Source organism: Scleropages formosus, chromosome 8, assembly GCF_900964775.1.
Source record: "Scleropages formosus chromosome 8, fSclFor1.1, whole genome shotgun sequence".
Lineage (NCBI taxonomy): Eukaryota > Metazoa > Chordata > Actinopteri > Osteoglossiformes > Osteoglossidae > Scleropages > Scleropages formosus.
In genome coordinates, this window is record NC_041813.1 from 2,956,760 (window position 1) to 2,980,112 (window position 23,353).

General features: G+C 45.9%; 1 protein-coding gene across 1 annotated transcript in view; it reads left to right on the plus strand.

Annotated features, from left to right (window-relative positions):
• The window catches only part of cdh23 (cadherin-related 23), a 201,967-nt gene that overhangs the window by 19,791 nt on the left and 158,823 nt on the right, over positions 1-23,353 (plus strand). The window contains exons 3-5 of the mRNA XM_029254210.1: positions 16,023-16,165; positions 16,612-16,659; positions 17,462-17,554. Coding sequence (XP_029110043.1) covers positions 16,100-16,165; positions 16,612-16,659; positions 17,462-17,554 — 207 coding nt within the window. The 5' untranslated portion in view covers positions 16,023-16,099. The remainder of the gene's footprint in view (positions 1-16,022; positions 16,166-16,611; positions 16,660-17,461; positions 17,555-23,353) is intronic.

The window sequence follows — 23,353 nt, forward strand, 5'->3', positions numbered from 1 at the left end:
GGTGTGGAGGTGGGATGGGGAAATTGAAAGGAAAAGCGGTGCGAGAGAAGACTCGGAGCAGGGGAAACGGAGGCGAGAGCTTTGCAGGAGAACAATTGGATGGGAGGAAGAAAGTCGGCAACAGATGGGCGGAGGGGATGGTTGAGAAAACAGCAATTTAAGGAGAAGGGGAGCGAGAGGAAAGGGGAGGAGACGCAGAGGAAAGGCAAAGGCGGGACTGTCAGGGGGTGAGATGAAGCCCAGCTGTCTGCCCTCTCCTCCGTGCTCGGTCTCGGAGGAAGCGTGAGCCGCGCGGAGCGTCGAGCTGTGCCCGGCGGCGCTCGGGTTCAGCGGATCGGCGCTAAACCGGACCGAACTGAGCGGCGCTGCATTCAGCTGAACTGAGCAGAGTTACGCTGTGTGATGCGGTGGCGTCGCTAGGGGGGTGCGGGGGTGCGGGCCGCACCGGGTGACGCCGTCAGAGGGGGTGACACCAGTGTGACTGGCTATAAAATTCTTGTGCAGTGTTTGAGCACAAATGTATTATAATTACAGGGACATTTTTGTAATTAAGCTGTTTATATGTCGCAATGTATCTACAAGGGAAAAACTCTGTGCTCGTTTGCTTTTTGAACCTCCCAACGCGCTCCGCTCACAGCTCTCATTATTACCCAATTACAATACAATTACAATTACAATTACAGTGGTGCTTCGAATCACATGGTTTTGTCTCCATGCACTACAAACACGGGCTGTTGTTTTCATCGCCGCAGCCTTTTTCATAGCTGCCGATTTTGTCGCATTTTCTCCTGTTTCAGCTACAGTATTGTGGTAATTAGTGTTTGTGAACCTGTATCAATAATGTTAAAATAAACATAATTTTGATGCAGCTCTTTAACATTTTTATTTCCAATTCTATTCTTAGCAAATTTTCTCTTTTAACCGCATGAAACCATGTAAACACATTTAGGCTGTGCATGTGATATTTTAATTGAAAGGTATAATTTTAATTTAGCTAGTTATATCACTATTGCCATTACATTCAGTGATACAGGGGAATTACGAGTTACGAGTAACATTAGTACAAAAAAACACGACTAAGGATTCTGCTTGGTCTGGTTCGGGAGGAGGTCCATGGGGGGGGGGGATCACACCAGCTCTAGTGATGCCGCAGGTGTTATGTTGTGCTAAACTAGCTTGAGTTGTACTGAGATGTGGCCCATCTAAACTACGCTCCTCGTCTTCACTGAGCCACGTTACCCTCCCCGTACGGCATTTTGAGTTATAACAAGGTTGGTCCAACTCTACTGAGCTGTGCTGGTCTGTGCTGGTCTGTGCTGAGCTGTGCTGGTCTGTGCTGAGCTGTGCTGATCGATACCACAGCGAAGGATCCCAGGCATCGCCAGCGTACGAAGTGCACTTTGGCGCAAGTATGAACGCAGTCTCTCCGCACCGCTGGTTTTGGCGTTTTCGCACGCCGCGGCCCGGCTTTTCGACATCCGTCTGCGGAAACGTCCGAAACGGATGAGCCCTGCGGTCAGAGCCCGCGTGCTTCGCTTTGTCCCCTTCTTTTCCAACGCGTGACTCAACCGGACATTAAAATGAGCAAGATCCTGCTAGCGGTCGGGGTGTCGGCAGGCGCGGCGTCAGCCCTGCCTCTCCGCGGCTCGGCTGACGAGGAGCCCGTCGCCCGGAGCGACGCCCGTCACCCGCTCGCGTCTCCGGCGCCTCGTGATCCCCGGCCCTGTCCTCGCCGCTCACGCCGAGCGCTTCTCTAACTCGGAGGTTCGGGGCCGCGGAATGAAATCCGCGCGAAGGATGCTTTTATTTTCAGGGCCTCCAACGTTAGGAAGAAAGCGCTATTATGTAGGGCTTGATTTAGTTCCCCGCGAAATAACGGGCACTGCGGCAGGGTCAGAGTCGGGGCGTCGCAGCGACGTTCGCTCGCGAGGGGACGTGGTTTTGGGCCGCTAGGGCCCTGATGGAAATGTCCAAAAGTGGACGGGCGTTTTGTCTTAGTGACAGCTTGGTCCGTGTTACCCTGTGAACGCGTCAAAGAGCAAGTCTACCTTTCTCTGTGTGTGTGTGTGAGAGAGAGAGAAACATAGAATAAACATCTCTTCGGTGTTCATTTATCCAGGGCTGTGAAGTCGGTACACAAAACCCTCAACTCCCGATTCCAGTAACCCAATAATTGCTTCCGACCCCACAGCACTGCCCAAAAGTTGCACGTTATTTTGGGGTTCGACTCATCCGGCGAATTTAGGCCTAAACCTACTGTATATTACACCTCTAATTTTTGGGGGTCGACTCATATGCCAGCGTATATGGTACGTTTAGTCGGATCGGTACATTTTTTTACTGGTTCTGACTCCGGTTACCCAATAGTCGCTTACGACTCCGACTCCTCAGCACTGCATATATCTGCTTATTTATTTGTTTATTTTTGCCGAACAGGTGCACAACTTATAATCTGATCATGTTTTTAGCACTCTAAACCTTGTGAAATAATTCAGTTCTTACCTTCCCTCAAAGGTACAACAGCAGTTCCTGTATCTTCCTGCAGCTGCCATTTGGATAAAGAGCGTTCGTTCACCTTCCCGACCACAGCAGGCGGGATCGCCGTGTGCGACTCGTGCATTAATAAGCCGATTTGCTGCGGAATCTCGCCGTTCGCTCCGTTCGGGCTTTCGACGAGAAACCGAGGCAGGGCTGTTTTTATTTGCTTCTTGGGCCAGAGATTGCCGGCAATTAGCGCTCCACTCTCCGGTGACTCCCTGCTGTCATGCCGCTGCGTTTTGTTGCAGTCGTGGCCAATTTGTCTGGGCCCTAAGTACCGCGAAGATCTGCGGTGTCAGACAGCATCTTTGTCTGTCTCTATACTCTCCTGTAGGCCTCTTGACCTCTCCCCTCCTCCAGTGTCTCTCACTCAGCGGGTCCCGCTCCTCTCTGTGCTCTTTTTGCAGAAAACATGGGTGCGGGATGAGAGTGGCCGAAAGACCTTTCATGTTTTCAGAAGTATCTCTTCTTCGAAATACGTTTCATTACTATATGCTTCAGGCACACGGTGGCACAGCGAGTAGCGCTGCTGTCTCACAGCGCCTGAGTGGTGCGAGAGGACGTGGGTTTGACCCCCACTCAGCGTGCGTGGAGTTTGCATGTTTCCTCCGGGTGCTCTGGTTTCCTCCCACACTCCAAAGACATGCTGTTGAGGTTCACCCGCAGTGTGTGTGTGTCAGAGAGAGTGTGTGTGTTCCACTGATGTATGGATGAGTGACCCAGTGTAAGTAGTGTATTTAGCAGTGTAGTTCACCGCAGTGAATAAGGTGTGTGGGCTCATAACACTGCGTAGAGTTTACTGGAAGTCGCTTTGGCGAAAAGTGTCTGCTAAATAAATAAATGTATGTGTATTACTACATCTGTTTGTTAACTGAAATAGCTATGCCACGAATCTCAGTCCTCATCTAGCCACAGTATCTGCATCCAAGCCTGTCCTGATGAAGCATGGACAGAGGTTCTTTCCATGTCTGGAGACAATTTCTATCACAATTGCAGATTTCACTCTTCTCTTTCTTGGTTCTCTCTGCAAATTCCTATATTGATGTGTTCGTCATTTCGTTTTCGCATCCGAACCCATGCGCTACTATGGCATCCCCAATAAGACATTGCGGGTTGGGTGGAGGGATGGAGGTGGTCTGTGTGCGTTTTCCCAATGCTTATCGCTAATACCAGCCGACCTTCAAGCGACTAGTGCGCGTGCGTGTGTATGTATGCGAGTCGGCCGAGCTGGGCTACGCGCGTCCCCGTGCGTAACAGATTCGTCTATAAATCTGCAGGATTAATACCCACCCTCTCCAGCACTATGATGGTGATGTGTTGTTGAAACACAGGAACCACTTGGGGTCAAACCCCACCATCCCTCACCGCTGCCGGTGCAAATCCCCCCCTCCCTTGGTCACAAATGAAGGGAGATGGGGAGGTGGACTGAGATCATGAGTCTTGGTGTCGGCTTAGTGGGGGAGGCTCCAGAGCAAGGAATGAGTCAGCGAGTCAGTAAGCAAATGGGGCGGACTGGGAGGGGGGGGTCACACTTGGATGGAGTAACCTGTAGTACCCGTACGTTACATTTACATTTATCCTTTTAGCAGACGCTTTTCCCCACGGCGACGTACATCTCCGAAAAATACACAGCGCATTATATTAGTGGAAAGAAAGACCTGGATGCAGACGTGTGATTGTAGATTACGGTCCATTTGTCACTTACCACGATATGAACCGGTATACATCACACGAGTAGCTGCATACAGGCAAAACAAACTGTTAAACATATACGTGTTTGTTGTATTTATCAAGCCCCTATGAGATCAGGAGAAAAGTGAGCGCTAAAGAGGCGACCTTTGAGACCCTCCTACAATGTAGAGATGGATTCAGCAGTTGCGAGTGACAGGGGGAGGTCATTTCGCCACGTCGGAACCGAAACCTTTGTGCTTTTGATTTTGGACCTCGTGTGTGTGTGGGACTGCCGAGCGGGACAGAGGTGGGAGAGCGTAGCAGTCAGTGTGGTCGGGGTGCAGTGAGCGATCGGGACTTGGGGAGCAGGTGCGTTGATGGTTTCGTCGGCCGAAACCAGACTACCGAATTAGACGCGGGCGGCTATCGGAAGCCAACGGAGATAGACGTGGAGCTAGCACTCCGCCGTCCTCTGTGCTCACTCACCCTATACCATAGTAACTAGGCTCACTGTCAGGAAGCACTGCGAGTTCCTGCTGGGAGCTGAACGGGCAGCGCGATGGGGAGAAAAGAAAGCAGAACGGAACGGAGGGAGGAAACTCATGCCTCCCGCACAGCCCGTTGGCTCGGACCGCTGGAGTCCGAGCAGCGCCGACATGAAATCCAGCGGACGGAGAAGCGGAACAGAATGATCGACGTCTGCATGATAATGCAGCTAAAATAAAGCATCTGTAGGCCGTTAAGAGTTCCCTCCCTTGTGGAATCTTCCTAATCGCTCTAAATCCCAAATTCACAATTTTCATTGTATGCGTCGCCTTCCTCGTGACGTTTTAAAACGACCGTTGCCGTTCATTTATGTTTGCGTGCCGATACACGTGTCCGTGCGTTTGGGCGTGTGACGGAAAGAGATTTTGAGCTCCAGTTTGTCACTGTTGTTTTTCTCTGTGTGCGTATGTATTTATGACGGTGTGAATTTTGATGCCTGCTTCCGTGAGTGAGCGTACGAGTGCGTGTGGCATAATGCAGCTGTGTGCATGCCTGATATAAACAGACACAAGCTGGAGCCCAGCTCATTTTCATGAAGTACAGCAAACAAATGGCCAAGGGGGAGGTGGGGGTGGGGGTGGGGGTGGGAAGCAAGCGACGGGGGGGGTGGTTATGGCGAACCCTCTTTAGGACTCCCTGGGGACTGTCTTTATTGCCTGCTCAGTGGGTGTTACCCTCCCAGTGAAACTGATCTCTTTGGATGTTTCACACCCAAAAAATAAAAATAAAAAAACCATATTTCTCTTTACATGTAAATCAGTTTCTACGAGCTCCACAGCTGCAGTTTTTTTTTTTTTTTTTTTATTCTATACGTCTGTTTGAATTCATTTTTGTGCCTGATTGTTGAATTTTTTTTTTTTTTTTTTATCGGTTTAGATGCGGTGCAATGTGTAGTAAATGTGGTGGGAGGAAGTATTTCCGCAGAGACCGTTTGGGACGAGGGGTCGGCTGGCTTCAGATGACTTTATTTATGTTTGTCTGATGCTTTTCTCCAAAGTGACTTATAATGTTAACCTGCCTAATTGTATAATACCAACAATTATTTACCCTTTTGTACAGCTGAGTACTTTGCTCAAGGGTACAGCCGGAGGTGAAATTCGCACCTCCGACCTTTGGGTCGAAAAGGCAGCAGCTTTAACCACTATGTCACCAGCTGTCCCTGGTTAGGTTATTGACACAGCCTTAAAATAAGGTTGGCATCTAATTCAAAATTAAATAAACAGATGCTAAATAGTACATGGGAGGTGCGGTGGCGCAGCGGGTTTGACCGGGTCCTGCTCTCCGGTGGGTCCGGGGTTCGAGTCCCGCTAGGGATGCGTGCCTTGTGATGGACTGGCGTCCCGTCCTGGGTGTGTCCTCCGGCCTTGCGCCCTGCGTTGCCGGGTTAGGCTCCGGCTCCCCGCGACCCCATATGGGACAAGCGTTGCGTGTGTGTGTGTGTGCGTGTGTAAATAGTACATTTCAAGTCTAACCAGGTCTTTTAAGGATCATGCTGGTTTGATGTGCCTTATGAGATGTTTTTTATATCTATCTATCTATCTATCTATATATATATATATATATATATATATATATATATATAGTTTACATATGTGTATATATACTGTATATCTATTTATATACAGTGTATATATATATATGTGTGTGGATGTGTATATATATACAGTGTAATATATATATAGAGAGAGAGAGAGAGAGAGAGAGGTTTTTTCAGGTTTTACAGTGCAAATGTCTCTACTGCAAATATAGCAGCGATAATTCTTGTCGCAACCCAAATAGAACGGGATCGAAAATAAAACTGTCATGTGCACGCCAAGGTATCATAAATCACACGGGAAACGGCGTAGAGTTTTGTTTAAAGCCAGCAGCCTTCTTACAGGCTATTAGTGCCGAATATCTTTTTTTTTTTGATCCCTGATTAGCCTAATTAGTTTGCTTCAAAACGGATGACTGCGGGAGAAATGATGTGATGTATCAGTGCTCAACGAAACCTGATGCGTTACAGGCACATGTATGAGGAACGGCGTGACGCCCCGATAATGACGTGTCACTAATTACCGGTAGATAATATTTACTGTATCGCTGTGTTGCTGCCATTCTGGTCATGTGCACTTGTTCTTGCGTAATGAAGCATGAATCAATGTCACCTGTAGCCTGCAGAATGTCCCCAAGATTGTGCACCTTTTTCTCAGATGAAACTACTGCTTCCACTTGGTTTGTTGCGTTGATGACATGAGTGTCCGTTTTTTTTTTTTTTTTTTTTTCCCCCTCCTTTCTGTTAAAAACCTTATTTCTGCACTTATGCATCCTCTTTTCCTATATGGCACGGTCGCCTTCAGCGGAACTGGGCAGGAGCAGGTGGAAATAAATGTTTCTGCAAAGTTTGTGTAACGAATGACTAAACATATATACTTGTCACGGTGTGATTTTCTTTTCAGTAACTTGACCTGCAGCCTGGTGACTCATGAACCCCTGAACTGCATAATGTCACGATGTTGCTTCTGAGAAAGGCGATAAAGTATTAACGAGTGTTTCTTCCAACCCGCGGTGTCCGATGTCGCCTGGTTTTGTTGACACGCTGACGCTCGCACGCAAACAGCAACCGCCTCACTGAATCATCCAAGCTTGGTCCTCTGATCCTGAGTGTCCCCCCCACCCCCCTGCTGTCTAACAGTGCCTGGGAGGTGCGAGAGGATGTGGGTTCCCTGCTCAGTCTGTGTGGAGTTTGCGTGTTCTCCCCCTGTCTGTGTGGGTTTCCTCAGAATGCTCTGGTTTCCTCCCACACTCCAAAGACATGCTTTTCAGGTTCCCCCATAGTGTGTGTGTGTGTGTGTGTGTGTTCCACTGATGTGTGGATGAGTGACCCAGTGTAAGTAGTGTAAATAAATGTAAATGTAAGTGTCCCCACCACTTTTGCACCTCAGTGGATCCTCCACACGTCACTGGTGGGGGCAGAGGTGCTGGCGACAATGATGAAAAATCCAGGCCTGGGGGGTATCCCGGTGTGACCCACCGCATCCAGCCACTTTCCCTGGCAGCTGGACGACGCAGCTATTGATCCTGCTGGATTAATGTCTATCCGGGTCTGATTTAATGCCTCCAGAGCACCACTTTGAAGACAGGAGTGTGTGAAAATTAAACCGAGGGCCTCCGGCTGCGCGCCACACTTTGGTTTATCTTGTTCTTCCTTCATTCGTTCCTTTATTACATTTTTCCCCCCCCATTCGCTAATTTCTTTATTGATTTAGCTCGGCTCTCTGTGAAAAGACGACGGAATAACTGGTTCGCCTTATACTGTATTTACTGGAGTTATATTAAGGAAGGAAGGACCTGAAGGAAAAGACAAGGGAACCTGTAGTCTGTTGCATTAAGAGCATCGAACTCTTACTTTTGTGCTTACTCCTCACTTTTCCTGTCCTTCCGTGCATCACCTGTGCCGTCTTCACCTCCCTCCTTGCGTCGCGCTCCCTGATCTCCTCCCCCTTCTCGTTCTGCTCCCGCCGTCCTCCGCGCAACTCCGGCTCCCTTCTCGCTGTCGGTCCTTCCACTTCCTCCTGCTTCGCACGCGGTATCAGCTTGGCTCGCATCCTGGGACGGATGTTTAAAATATGTGCATGCATAAAACGCACGCTGTTAACCGGTACGGTGTAGCTCAAGGGTAACTTGTACAACTTTTATTAGTTGTGCCGGAGCTCTTGTTTAGTGCTGTTTCTCAGTGGAAATATATACACTCCGTGTGGGTGTAACGATGCACTTTGCCTTGTAGCCACCACTTCTGACTTCCCAAATCAGGCTGCGCAGTAATTCCTGGAGTACGGAGGCGTGGAGAAAGTGGACACTAACCCACAGATTCCTGGCAAATTTCAGCATGTTTGCTCCATCCAAGTCACGTGTATAAGTGTTGGATCAAAAAAGTGTTTCAGGGTATACGGTACATTTTTTTTGCGCATCATCCAGCTGTCGAACATCATTAACCGTCTTTGCCTCACCTCGCCCCGCTCCGTCCGACCTCAACTCGCATTGTTGAGCCTGCCTCTCTCGTGTCGCTCAAATCCTGTTTCGCTAACCGCACGTCATGGCAAAACAGAAATTATTATTAATCTGTATAATTTCAAGGATTAAAACCTAATCACCAAAGCCTAGTCATGGGTGAACGGCTGAGTGGGATTACATCCTGGATGGGATGCTAGTCCTGGTGTCAAGGTATAACACACACACTCACATACGTAACGGGGAGAATCCAGAAAAGAGGGAGTCTAAGCATGGTGAGGGTCATGGTCGGCAGTGCTCAGAGTAACGACACGGACACCGAAAGTCTTGTCCACTCCCGATACATATTGAGTAGACCTGAAGTGCATGTCTTTGGACTGTGGGGGGGGGGAACCGTAGCGCCTGATGGAAACCCCTGCAGAAACTGGAAAAGCTCCACACAGACTGAGTGGGGATCGAACCCAGGTGCTGTGAAGCAGCGACGCTACTCACTGCACCATGTAACTCCTATTATTGTTTTTTTTGTTTCTTTACTTTTGGCTTATTGTTTCTATGTGCTGATAGTAATAATATTATTTTATTTCAGTTTATTATTCAAGTGTGAATACACAACATACCGTATGTCATCCAGAAGTACTGGCACACAAAAAAAAGGGAACAATTTAAAAAATGTTTCTACAGCGCAGTGCTTAGAGCGACTGCCTTTGGACCTAAAGGTTGCAGGTTTGAGCCTCACCTCTGTCTGTAATACCCTTGAGCAAGGTACTTACCCTGAATTGTTCCAGTAAAATTACCGGGCTATATAAAGGGGTAAATAACTGTAACCTTAACATTGTAAGTTGCTTTAGAGAAAAGTGTCAGATAAAATGAATAAATGTAAATAAATATGAGCTGCATTTTCCCCGTTCTACCCTGTATTGGGAAGCCTGATTTTCCCTGCCTCTTAACCTGAACTGAGCTCTTCTCCCGACTTTGGTATAGCTGCAGCTCTCTGTCCCCTCCTGGGTCCTCCTCGCGGGGCCCTTTCCCGCAGACGAACTGGTCTGGGAGCGTGCAGTCACTGCTACGCAGACCGATTGCCCTCCCGTCTACTGCTTTGTCCAGACCGGCGGGGCACTGGTTGGAGACAGAAGCAGCGCTGAGGGAAGGGAGGGTGGCAGCTGGGGGAAGTCTTTTAATGCGTACTGTATCATTCATAGCGGTAATACTGCCATCCCTTTCTGCTAAATGGCATCATTTGTCAGCGGCGGGCTGGTCGCCTCCCCCCCGCAGATAAGCCCTGGCAGTCCGTCCTGCATTGCTCTTTACTGTGACTGTCACCACACACACACACACACACACACACACACACACACACACTCAGATGAGAGCAAGCATTCCTAAACACCATTGCTTATGTTCGGTTTAGCCCAGCAGCACCTTAAAAGCTCTTTCCATATCTCACTACTGTCCCCCTGTTGTTGTCCTTTGACCCCCCATCTCTTACTGCTCTGAAAAGCTGTCTCCCTAACTTATCCCTTTTGTCCTTATTTTGGTCCAACTAACTCTTCTTGGAGCTTTGCGTTCACACACGGGTTTTGAATCTGAAACCCCCAACGCCATGCCATACGGGGCAGTTCATGAGAATTTGGACAGTGGCACGATTTTTGTTGCGTTGGCTCTACTCCAGATATTTGGATTTAAAATGAAACGGTGACTGTGAGGTTGAAGTTCGCGCTGTCGACTTTAATTTCAGGGTATTTATATCTATATTTGGTGATCCATCTAGGGATTGCAGTGCTTTTTATAAACATAGATCCCCATTTTAGAGGGCCAGGAGTAATTGAACCAGTTAATATAACCTTAGACAAAACTATTCTGTTCATTTCTTGCCTGCAAATCCTTTGCATTTGTTGACTTTGAAGTCTGTGACCCATAAATATAATAATGTGTAATATAAATATATTGTTGACTTCATGACGTCTGTGCCCCTTGAAAGCATGTGAGCCGACTGTGTCCCTTAGTTTTACCATGAAACTGTTTAGTCAGAACTAGTGTGTCTCATCTGACATAATAGTTGTGTAATGACTAATTCCGTCCGTTGTTTAGAAAACGGAAGTAGTGCAGGTGCAAAAGTTAGCGAACCTCAAGTTGCATTTGTGAAACCAAGTAGGTAAGTAGAATCAGGTGTGTAAACCATAAATTTTTATTCATTTTAAAAGGTTATTTGAAGATTTAAATTTTATTTTAAAAGCTTATTTTAATATTTTCGAGTAGATAATGACCTTTCTTAGTCACTTACTTTCAGGCAGCACTGTAACCATATGCTGTCTTTGTTTTCTGGTGATGCTCTGCCAGGCCTGCAGTGTAATCATTTTCAGTTCCGGCCTTTTTCCAGAACTTTTTGTCTTCGGGAAGTGAAACACATGCAACGCAGGCCAGGTGATTGGCTCAACCGGTCAAAAACATTCCTATTCGTGGCCCTGAAAAGCCCGTAGTTGCTTTAGCGGTATCTTGCAGATCATTGTCCTGCTGCAAGTTGAAGTTCCATCCAGTGAGTTTTAAGGCATTTGGCAGGTTTCAAGCACATAAGGTGGTTGTGTAGTGTTCAGAATTCATCCTATGGCTGCCTTCAGCTGCCACGCCACCAAAAAGACAAATAAAGCAGTTCCAGTGGCATCCATGTGTACCCGAGTCATGACACTACCACTACCATGTTTTCCAGGTGAACTGCTGTACTTCAGAGTGAGCAGCTTCTATTTTTCTCCATATTTTCCTCTTTCTATCACTCTGGAAAAGGTTAATCTTTGTCTTACCTGTCCGTAAGACTTTGTTCCACAACTCTACGGGCTTATTAATGCATTTTTAGCAAACTCTAACCTGGCCTTTTCTTAATGCATACCAGTGCTTTGCATTTGAACCCTCTGAGGTTAGGCTGGCATAGTCTTCTCTTTATATCAGTCTTTGATACCTCAAGGCCTACATCTCAGAGAGTGTTCTTGATCTGCTCAACTGTTTTAAGAAAAAAAAACTTTTTCTTCACAATTGAAAATATTTTTTGGTTATCCACTTCAGTGGTCTTGAATGATCTGTCAGGTTATTTTTCTCTTGTTGAGATTACTGATGCGTTTGTGCTTCTTAAGAAAGTACCAAAGGTTGATTTTGAGATATCTGAAGTTTTAGTTGTGTCTTTGATTGACTTATTCTGATTTTTTTTTTTTTTTTTTGCCTTATAATGGCTTCCTTTACTGACATAGACACTTGTTTAGTCCTTATGTTGAGAGACAGCAGCGGTAGAGTCCGAATACAAATTCTACAAGAATATAGAATCATCTCTACACGTTTGTGTTCCTTCTCCTGTGGATGAACTAATGGTGCAGAGTCGCACATGTGTCCAAGCGCCCAATTTCTCAATTACTTTCCGTCCCCTCAAATGGGGGTACTATGTATAAAAAGGGCAGACTGTAATCCCAACATGGTTAACCTGATATAGATGTAAATGTCCTCAAATTAGACCTGACAGTCTGAACTTTAACCTCGTAGTCATCTTTTCATTTCAAATACACTGTGCTGGAGTACAGAGCCAAAACAACAAACATTGTGTCGCTGTCCGATAGTTGGGGACTGCACTGTACGTTCATCTTTCTTACAATAGATGAAAAAAGAGCTGGAGAATGGTAAAAGCAGTGATTATTAATGAGAGGGGTAGTAAAATACTTAATTTGCACCATATTTTACTAAATTATAACTCGCATTGAAAGCAGCTGAATTTGCATAAATCTCATTAGAAACGGCAAGTGGGGTTCATAAATCGTCTTATTAATTAGTCATTTTCCCCATTCCTTTATGCGAAAATATAGTGTATTAATAAAAGAAGGTGGGGGTGTGTGATTTTAGAACTTAATTGCTCTTTGTGTTCAAGTGGTGTGAAAGTGACAAATTCCATCAAGAGGGAGCTCTGACATTATCTTTGCTGTCTAATTGCATACCTTCCTGAGCTGAAGGTGTGTGTGTGTATCCATTAGGGTTATAAAGTGTGGAAAAACAAGTCTTTCGGGGATAAAACGAAATGTATTTTATAATTATGTTTTTAAAATTAAATGTTTTAAAATTTTTCATACTGGTAAAAATATTTAACAATCAACTTTTGTTTTTTTTTTTTGTTTTTTTTTTATAAAAAAAACTTTCGTTGCAGTGCAGTTAGGAACCATTTACGCGATTAAAGTTGGAGACATTCTGATGTCCCGACAATGAAAATTAACCTTAGAGGGCAAACATCTCAGTTTACCTGGGTTAGTCAGACCACCAGTTGCAACAGGTGCTCAGGACAGGTGCATGTTTACAGGGGCGACTGGCCGGGACCCCATACGTCTCTGCCAGCGCTCAGGAGATGCTCACCACGGGCTCTGCCAGATCACGGGGCAGAGCTGTGATGGTGCCAGTCCAGCAGGCGCACTGACGGCACATTGGCACAAACAGCAGATGCTCAGGCTGGCTCTTCCGTCCGGGACGAACAAACAACCTTTCCTCTTTTATATCCCTCAATCTGTTTCCATTTGGATCAACTCCATGTGCTCTTGTAACATCCATGGAATTTGCTTGACTCCAGGTCACACTTATGGAAAAGTTCACCCCATAACTAAGGATCGCTTGAATTTCACTATGACTTTTACCTACTCTGCTTAGCCACTTCTCTCCCCATAATGCAGCACACAGATTCGGTCCATGAAATGTGAGCAACGCTTTCACTCCCTGGCATTGCTCACATTTCATCTGTTCCTGTGTTTTTGTGTATGCCTTCACAAGTCTGGGATTTACAAGAGGCATTGCTGGAACGTGGCACTATAGGCAGTTTGCACACAGCGTAATTATCGGCATGTGTTTGGCCAAAGCTTTGGAGAACTGCTGCAATATTGATGTGTGCCTAGAAACACAAGGAAGCCCATCCTTCCAGAACATTCCTCACTGCTCCCAAGCATCCCATATTGTTTATTAAGCCGTGACTCAGCACATGTTAACGTTACAATCCAAATTGCTGTCTGCATGCTTTCATGCAGTGCATCATCTCTGCAACGTGAATCAGATTCACAGGGCATTTGCTTTTTGTGTGCGTTTGTACGGAAAAGAAATGTAGCCGATCTCACACGCTTCTAAAGTCACTTGACGTTGACTTTTTCCGAGATCTTGAAAGTACCCAAACGTAAAGGTCAGCGGGTGGTTTTGTGTTTAGGATCGACACATCGCAATCGGAATTTTTCTGGCTCAAACTCCACTCCTGCTGTAGTTGCTTTGGTCAAGGTAGTTGACCTGAAGGGATTGGGTAAGAATGCTTCACTGTATCTCCTGAGGAATCATTGAAAAGTTGATTATCGAACACTATAAAACTCTGTCAAGATACCTCATAAGTAAAGGTTTATAAGACGGAAGACTCATAAGTAGTTGTTTGGTGTAATACTGAACAGTACAGTGTTAGGTTCTTCCTAGAACTCTGTGTTGTTGCTCAACTGGCCTTGTCTCCTTTTCATGGTTTCCTGCTTCAGCTGGAGATACAGATGAGCTTGGCTGTTGCCCTGTCTGCCTCCCATGTGATGGCCTGGCTGTGCTGTGAAACTGGATGTCGTCCTTGGTGTTGAACTCCGTATTAATGGTGTTGGTGCTGAACCATTTATCGTGCTTGCGAATTTGTCCTTGCTGGAGATGGTGCTCAACTGCGATTCTTAATTCTTCATCGCTGAAGATTGTGCGGAACCGCTCTTCATCATTCTCAACTTCTTGTTTTTATGAGGATCTGCAACCGCTATCCATGAATTCTGAATTAGTCCTTGTTTGACTTGATGCTCTGCTGTCCAAGGTTCTGAATTACTCCTTTCGGAGAAGGCTCTTAACTGCTGTCCATGGTGCTGAACTCCTCTTGTTACGGATGGCCTCAAATTGCTGTTTTTGGTACCGAACTTCCCCTCCAAGGACCTGTTGCCAAACAGATGGGGACTTTAATGATGTGCAAAGTAACAGCTGAAATTTTGCGTTATTTTCACACAACATGCGACACATCATTTCGGAGTGGTTGCCGATTTGAAGAAAAAAATCATGCCTCATTAATAGCAATGTTCCACCAAAAAAAAAAAAAGTAGTCATGAGGCAATCAAGGTCAAGCACTGCTGCAGTTTACTTTTTGATCATCCAGTAAACCCGCAGTAAAAATGGTCTAATTTCATTTTCCGACAGTGACTTAGGAGAAATATTCATTTCACTGTACTTATCTGTATGTCTGTATTTTATCTGTCTTCATATATTTGTATTGTGGCAATAAATCAATGCATGCAATTTTGCTTATTTAGATAAATAACTGTGTCCACTTGATTATATTGTTCTGAGCAGTTTATGCTTTAAAATTTTTCAATAAAAGGGAAAAAAAATGCGTTAGGTGTCAGGCCAAAAACTGAAAACAAACGATGAGATGAAACATGACACACACAATGCAGTCTAATTTGGATTTTGATTTCGTACGATTGAAAGTCTGTGGGAATTAATTGGTCTTAATTCACCAGCCGCAGCTCAACGGCCTCAGAGCCGCGGTTGCAGCGGCTCGAGTCCGAAGCCGGAGCCCCCAGCAGCAGAGGAGCCGTCATGACTGCGCTCCGCAGGGCTTCTGCTACTGACAGTCCAGCTTGTGCACGCACTGTCGAGCCTCTCGAAGTGATATCGCCCCCCGGAGGGAGTAGCAGTCATTACAGCTTTTTGTGCCGGAGAACAGAATCTGAGCTCAAAGCTTATGTTGTCACGGATCCGACTTGATCCGTACCATTGTCAGGACTGCATGTCCTCTGTGGCTCTGGGTGCAGAAAGATGAGATCAAGTAACGACTGGATTGATCCTCAGAAAGCTGGCTGGTAGTACATGAAGAGGAGCGGAAAGACAGAGGCTTGGACTGTGAGATTGGATCTAGACCCTTGCAGCCTGTCTCCTCGCTGGCAGATATTGAGAGAGGGCCGTAGTCTGGCCTTCGAGCAGGGCTGACGCTGAAGGCTCTCCGCTTCGACGGATCGGCTGCGTCCACTTGCTCTGCCCAAGGAAGACATGCTTTGAAATATACATCCTTGTATTATTTCTTGTGCTCCTGCCTTCGTCATCCACATATGAGGAAGAAAACTCAGAATCCCCCAAGGAGGGGGTAAGAGCCACACGACTGGCAACCCAGTATGTGGAAACATGATAAAATAGGAAGGAGCGCGGCGTTTTTGTGAAGTCGTGTTCTGCGGCGCGTGCCGTTGCTGAAACGCGCACGTTCCCTTCCCCAGGTTCCTCGGTGACTCAGCTGAAGGCTCTGGATGTGGACGAAGAGCCGCTGGTGTTCGGCGTGGTGGGAGAGGAGGCCATGAGGTACTTTGCTGTGGAGAGCAACACGGGGATCGTGTGGCTGAGGCAGCCCTTGGACAGGGAGGTGAGAGATGCGGGAGACGGGGATGTTGGGAAAGCATTGGCCAAGTACTCGTATAATGACGTGAGAACGAGCAGATAGCTAATAGTAGAACAGGAACTGTTACTACTACTACTATTGTTATTATTATTATTATTATTAATAAGAATGTAAAAATGTTCAGAAGACACTTGAAAATTTCACATCTTACTGTAACAACTCGCAACTAAAGACACTTTTTTTTAAAAAATATAGGTAGGTTGGGTAGAGCATGTATGGAATATTTCATTATTACAAGAAATATGTATATATTGCACAAATATATGATGTGGTGTTTCAAAACACCAACTGCCACTGTTGCAGCACAGGTGCCACCGGTACCGGTGCTTCGAAACACTTTTAACAGTTTTGTAAAGTTGTCTTCGTAATGCCGAAGTGTCTCCCATCTCTCTGCTTCTCTTTCCTTCCAGACCAAATCTGAGATGCAGGTGGAGTTCACAGTCAGTGACAGTCAAGGGGTGAGCGCCGCACCCCCGCCACGGGAATTGCCTCCGGGTTGAAATTCGGCTCACGCGGCTTCTACACTGACACTTCGCCCAGAGTACTCCGGATACGCAGACACCGGATCATCTCATACAGACTTTTTTTTTTTTTTTGTGTGTTCCACCCGCAACATTACCAATGAACCCCACTCTGATCTACCCTGAGATCCAGCCCACGCTGAGCTTCGCTGTGAACCCTCATCCATACGTTGAGTTTCAGTTCAGGCTCACAGTTTTGCTTTAAATACAAATATTTTTTTTGCTCAGTTCTATTTTGTTTTGCAGTAGGGCGCCAAGTGTTTAACGCTATAAATTCCCTTATGCGGAAGATGTCGGATTTCTTTCCCTAAAACATTTTCTAGACCTAAAACTCTCTTGGGAAAGGCACTTTTGTTTACTGCACGTTACACATTGCTTTGGAGAAAAGCGTCTGCTAAACAAATAAATGTAAACGTCCAAGGAATGAATGTTGATAACAACTGGGAAAAGGAAGTGATCTCTAAACAAGCGGCATCTCAATAACATAAGAATTTGAGCTTGAAAGAATTTATTTCACACATTGATCAAAGACAAGCCGGATGGGTCTTTGAGGAACAGTTAGTTAATAACAGGACGGCTGTTACTGTCTATGTGGTAACATCAGCTGAGCAATATTTCGCTGAGCTCCCAGCCTCCCCGGGCGTTTTCCTCTTACCGTAATTCTCTTTGCTGTGCAACTCGTGCTCAGACCAAGTGGGATGTATTTACATGTGTCCTCGTGTTCTCCGTTCTTTTCCAGGTGGTCAAACAGACCGCGAATGTTCAGATCGGGGATGTCAATGACAACGCCCCCACCTTCTACAACCAGCCTTACAATGTTCGGATCCCGGAGGTATGTTCAAACGCTCTGTATGCGTCATTCTCCTGTAAAGATCAGGAATGTTCCATGAAACGCGTTTGGCCGTTGAGGGGAAAATCCATTTCGGCACGTATACAGATCAAATTCTGACACACACGTTTAAGGATTTTCTATTTACAAAATTGCGAATGAAGGCATCAGAAATCCTCAACGCACCTCTGATACACATGTCATGACTATATGCAAAAATAGTTGATAACAGTAAGAAACATAATAATAATTTTGAAATTAGTACAGAAACCCCTGTAGACCAAATAATTAAATTTTTACCCACTGTGCACTGATACAGATTCACCAGGTCTTTTTAATGCAAAGCAGCTGTGTCTGCTGGGCACAGATTTCCTATTTCCTTGTAGGAACACCAAGCAACCTATCCTTTTTTTTTGTAGGCAATCTGTACCTTACCCAATATTTTGCTGTATTTTAAGATGGTGGTTAGAACCAAGTCTTTGTTGGAATCCAACCCAAGTCAAGGTACTTAACCTGAATTGATACAGTAAAAAATACCCTGCTATATAAATGGTAAATAACTGTTAGTAGAGTAATGGGGTGCGGTGGCGCAGTGGGTTGGACTGCAGTCCTACTCTCCGGTGGGTCTGGGGTTCGAGTCTCACTTGGGGTGCCTTGTGACGGACTGGCGTCCCGTCCTGGGTGTGTCCCCTTCCCCCTCCGGCCTTACGCCCTGTGTTGCCGGGTAGGCTCCGGTTCCCCGTGACCCCGTAAGGGACAAGCGGTTCTGAAAATGTGTGTGTGTGTGTGTGTGTGTGTGTGTGTGTGTGTGTGTGTGTTAGTAGAGTAATATACAAACTGTTAGTCACCTTGGACAAAGACATCAGCTAAATAATAGTGATATATGACCATGTTGCTCAATGTCTTATCAGTCTGATCTTTCATTATCTATGTAGAGAAATTTTCTAATGAATAGAACAGATTTTCAAACTGTTCTATTACAGCATGAGTCTGGATGGTGGACAGCTTTTTAAAAATGTTTAAGTATGTTGGCTGTGTTTGCAACACGATGTTCTGAGACTTTGTCTAAAATGATTTAATCCTACTCAGGATAATCCCACTTGGGGGGTGTGGGGGGGTCAAAAGTTATCTGACCAGAAACTGTATTCATCTCACTGAAGGTACCAACATTGAATTTACATTGAAAATCATTAGTGGATAACACTGTTCCAGCACAGCAAGGTATTCCAGTTTTCGTAGAATGCGAGCTCCTAAATTGCTCGGGGGGGTGGGGGGGTTGTAATTGCTCAGTGATAGACTGGCATCCCATCCAGTGTGTGTCTGGCCTCACAACCTGTCCTTCCAGGATAGACTGCGGTCGACCTCCACCTTTCACCAAACAAACGCTTATTGATAAAGGATTATTTCACATCATCAAAGTCCGCTTAATACTTCTTAGTCCTTGAACGGGGACTGTGAAACTGAACAGAGTGAAATACTAATTTGTCCTGTTATGTTTTAGATTCACAAATGAGCAAACGAAGAGAACTCTTATTACCATAGATGCACCTGTAATAGTTTTTTTAAGTAATAGTTTAGTTTAACGTGACTGGAAAATTATAGTTTGTTCTCACTTGGTTTGTTCAGTTATAACACACTTTAAATTGTGTGATGGATTCAATCAAAATCCCCGTCAAGGCTGAGTAATTAAGAGCTAAGCTGGAATGAGAACCTGCGTACCCCGTGGTCGGCAGAAACCAGGCCACCGGAGTCTGGCTTTAACCCTTTACTCTGGTTCATGACGCATTATTGTGGCCTGATTGGGAATCGTCGATATTCTGATCGTTTTCTGCAGCTACTCGTATGATGGATGTCGGTTCGTATGGTGGGAAGAAACAAACTAACTGCACTTAAGAATCTGAATCTAAGTGTCGCTTCCCGCTACCGTAATGAACACACTGTATTTTCTATGAGATGTACGTCGCTTCGGAGAAAAGTATCTGCAAAACGAATGCATGTAAATGTGATGTCGAGACCAGCTGTACGTCTGGATAAGGATCCTGATTCCTCAGTCTCGCCGCAAACGCCGGATACTTCTGTACGTGAGCGCGCAGAGACGGCTGGCAGGACATCCTTTGCGAACCGCGCTCCAAGTTCACAAGTTCAGGGCTGGAACTTTACATTACAGGTCACCTGGGGTCGTGTTCCACCTGTGCAGGGTCGTGGAAGGGATGGGCTTCTGATGACACTTTGCTGATGTGAAATCACACGCACCCCTACGCACTCATAAAGTGGAAGGAATGAAGGAAAATTCCAAAATGCTGACGCACGTACCACACATTTTAATAATCTATTATTATACTATTATTGATTTGACACTTTTCTACAAAGCAGCTTACAGGGTTGGGTTTGCACACTAAGCTACCTAATTATTTACCTATTTGCACAGCTGGGTGATTTTTATTGAAGCAATTCAGGGTAAACGCCTTGCTCAAGGGAACTGCAGCTGGAGAAGGGATTCAAACCCACATTCTTTGACTGCAAAGTGACGGCTATTAACACTATGCTACCTGGTCGCCGTGGTAACAGGAAATGTATACATTTGAGCTACCGGAGCACCAGATGCAGCGTATGAAGCGTCTCTGTGCTCTTGTCACACTTGGCTGCGTTGATTTGGAGACGCAAACATGCGCCTCGCTGGATGAACAGGCTAAACGTACAATAATCTGTTAGTCACTCTACGTTGGCCATACAAAGCACTCCTACAGGGTATTCCTTTTTCTCAATCCCTTTTCGCCCTCTCCTGAACACATTGTCTAACGCTCACTCCTTCTCCCGTCTCTGTCCGTTTCCTTCTCCCTTTTCTCATCTCCGTTCTCCTTCTAAACCTGTGTTCTCCTCCTCCGCCCTGTTTGTTCCCTCTCCCCACCTCCACTCTCCCTCTTTCTTTCCTTCAGCCACCATCCTCTCGCTCTCTCGCGCTTAATCCTCAACGTGAGGCTACTGGCGCAGCAGAGAAAGAACTTCAAACGGGGCTAAATTTTGATATACGTGGAGCCGATATACAATATTTCGTACTGTGCTAATGCTGCCAGGATACTCCCCGCTTCCCGCCCTTACAGCATCTTCAAAGGGCGCTGGTGCTTTTCCCGCAGAAAGTGGTACGGCACGGGGAGGGGGGGACGGACGAAATTTGGCCTGAGCTGTTGAGCATCCTCTGTTGGACCGAAAATGACAGGCGTGACTGCTTGGGGTAACTTCACTTCAATCCAGAGACTCCTGCTGTTCCAGTATTGACATTTGATGTTTTCTGAGCATGGGGTGGGGGAGGGAGCAACCCAATGGGTAGAAGTTTGTATGAAAGGTCTCCAGACCCCCCTTCTAGGTGGACAGTATTACAAATAAGGAAGAGGATAAAAAGGAGAAAGAAAGAAAGAAAGAAAGAAAGAAAGAAAGAAAGGCAGTGGCTTTAAATGGATAAACATGGTAAATAGGTAATGGTAAATCTATAATCTGAACAATCAATATAGGAACAAGAAAGGGTTTTTTTTCTCGTCTCAAGGGGATTTCCATTTCATAATCAATGTGCATGGAAAATTACTGATTACTGTTTCCATCTGATTTTAAAAAAGGAAAAAAAAAATATCTATGCAGTATATACTCTCTGTGTGTGTGAGATAATTGAATTGAAGACTTTATTGTCATTGAACTGTTATGCAATACAGCGAAATTATAGTGGTATTCTCTCAGTTCTTTAACAAAACAAGTATTTCAAATATTAAACAATATAAAACATAAACATTTAAGTATAAAAATAGAAAATTAAACAGGTTAAACACGATAATAGGGTAGACCACTAAGACAGTAGAGCACAACAATTTAAAACACACACTTGACTGTAAAAAATAGAAAATCAAATAATTTAAACAAAATAATACAGTAGACTAGTGAGAGAGTAAGACGGACAAAAAAAGACAAAGTGAGTGTAGTTGCTTGTATTTTGGGGGTAAAAATGTGTCAGCATTCAGCTTTTTCACAGCTTTTGGGAAGAAGTGTGTGTGTGTGTGTGTGTGTGTGTGTGTGTGTGTGTGTGTGTGTGTGTGTGTATTTACATATAAGAAATAAGTGTGTGTATAATATACATATATATTTATTGACTCTGATTTAGAGATTGTTTTGACACCTCTAGGCTGAATGTAGCGTTTCGGACGGTTGCTTTATAACTTGAAAGTAGCCGACTTGAATCCTACCCCCGTGGTGCCCTTGATCAAGGTACTTACCCTGAATTAATACAGTAAGCGGCCTGCTGTATAAATGGGCATAAATCATTGGCAAGTTGATTGTCTAACATTCTAAGTCACCTTGGACAAAGGCGTCGGCTCCGATAAAGTGCGATAATGATCACCGAGCTAGAGGCGAACCGTTGGGACTTTTTTCCGAACCTGCGGGAAGTGCACTTTGATTCGAAAACGCTCTCGCTTTCCAGACAGTGTCAGGTGACACAACTGAAATATGCCCCACACTGTTTGTTTTGGGGGGGGGTCCTAAACTCTCTTTTTTCACTCACTTACCCTGAATGCACATTTCCATCTCAACTTTCTGCCCTTGCATTTCCATGGCTTCATTACCTGCCCAACCCAAAGTAGCCTCTACACGCCAAAGCCCAGCGCAACATTGCTCCATCGACATGCCCCAATAATAGTGTCATCACCGACGGGTCGCGATGTGATCAGCGCAGCAAGAATTCCGCCGCGGCGAAGGGGCCGAGCCCGAGAAAGGGAGCTGACGGCCGAACGAGTGGGTGAAAGATGGTAAACGAAGGATGAGGCGCAAAGCGGAGGAGGAGTCCGGGAAAGTGTCAGGAAGATTGATAGAAGGGAAGACGAGAGGGAAAGATGAATGGCAGAGGAATGGTATAAGCGAGAGGCAGTGGAGAAAGTACCGTGCTGGTCGAACTAAGTGTCTTATCTTTAATAGCATATTCAAAGGGGGCGGGGCTTGTACGTGTCTCTGTGATTGACTGCTTAATTTGCGACGCCGTAGAAGAAAGTTTCGGCGTTCGACTCCCACATCCACTTGGAGCGGCTCGTTTGTCAGCACTTGTCTGTAACACCCTTCGCCAGACTAGTAAGATAGTGTAAGGAGTTACAGGAGTTGGAGCAAGCGGCAGCTTAAACACACGGGGAACACTGACTGTGCACATACTGTATTTGCTTTCAGATGAAATGGGAAGTCTAGAAAGTCTAAGAGAGCGGGAAAAGAATGGAAATATATATATTGCGACACCGCAGAGGAAAATTTAGGGATTTGACTCAGTGCATGTGCGTGTGTGTGTGTGTATTCCAGACACATTATAAAGACGGATATTTAGACCAACAACATGTGCATTAAACACTGATGATGTCACCTCGACTGGTGATGAAACGTTTGCAATCCAAATGCCAAGCTCAGCCAACATCTGAATATGAATATATTATATATATATATGTGTGTGTGTGTGTGCGGGGGGTGCGGTGGCGCAGTGGGTTGGACCGCAGTCCTGCTCTCCGGTGGGTCTGGGGTTCGAGTCCCGCTTGGGGTGCCTTGTGATGGACTGGCGTCCCGTCCTGGGTGTGTCCCCTTCCCCCTCCGGCCTTACGCCCTGTGTTGCCGGGTAGGCTCCGGTTCCCCGTGACCCTGTACGGGACAAGCGGTTCTGAAAAGAGGGGGTGCGGTGGCGCAGTGGGTTGGACCGCAGTCCTACTCTCCGGTGGGTCTGGGGTTCGAGTCCCGCTTGGGGTGCCTTGTGACGGACTGGCGTCCCGTCCTGGGTGTGTCCCCTTC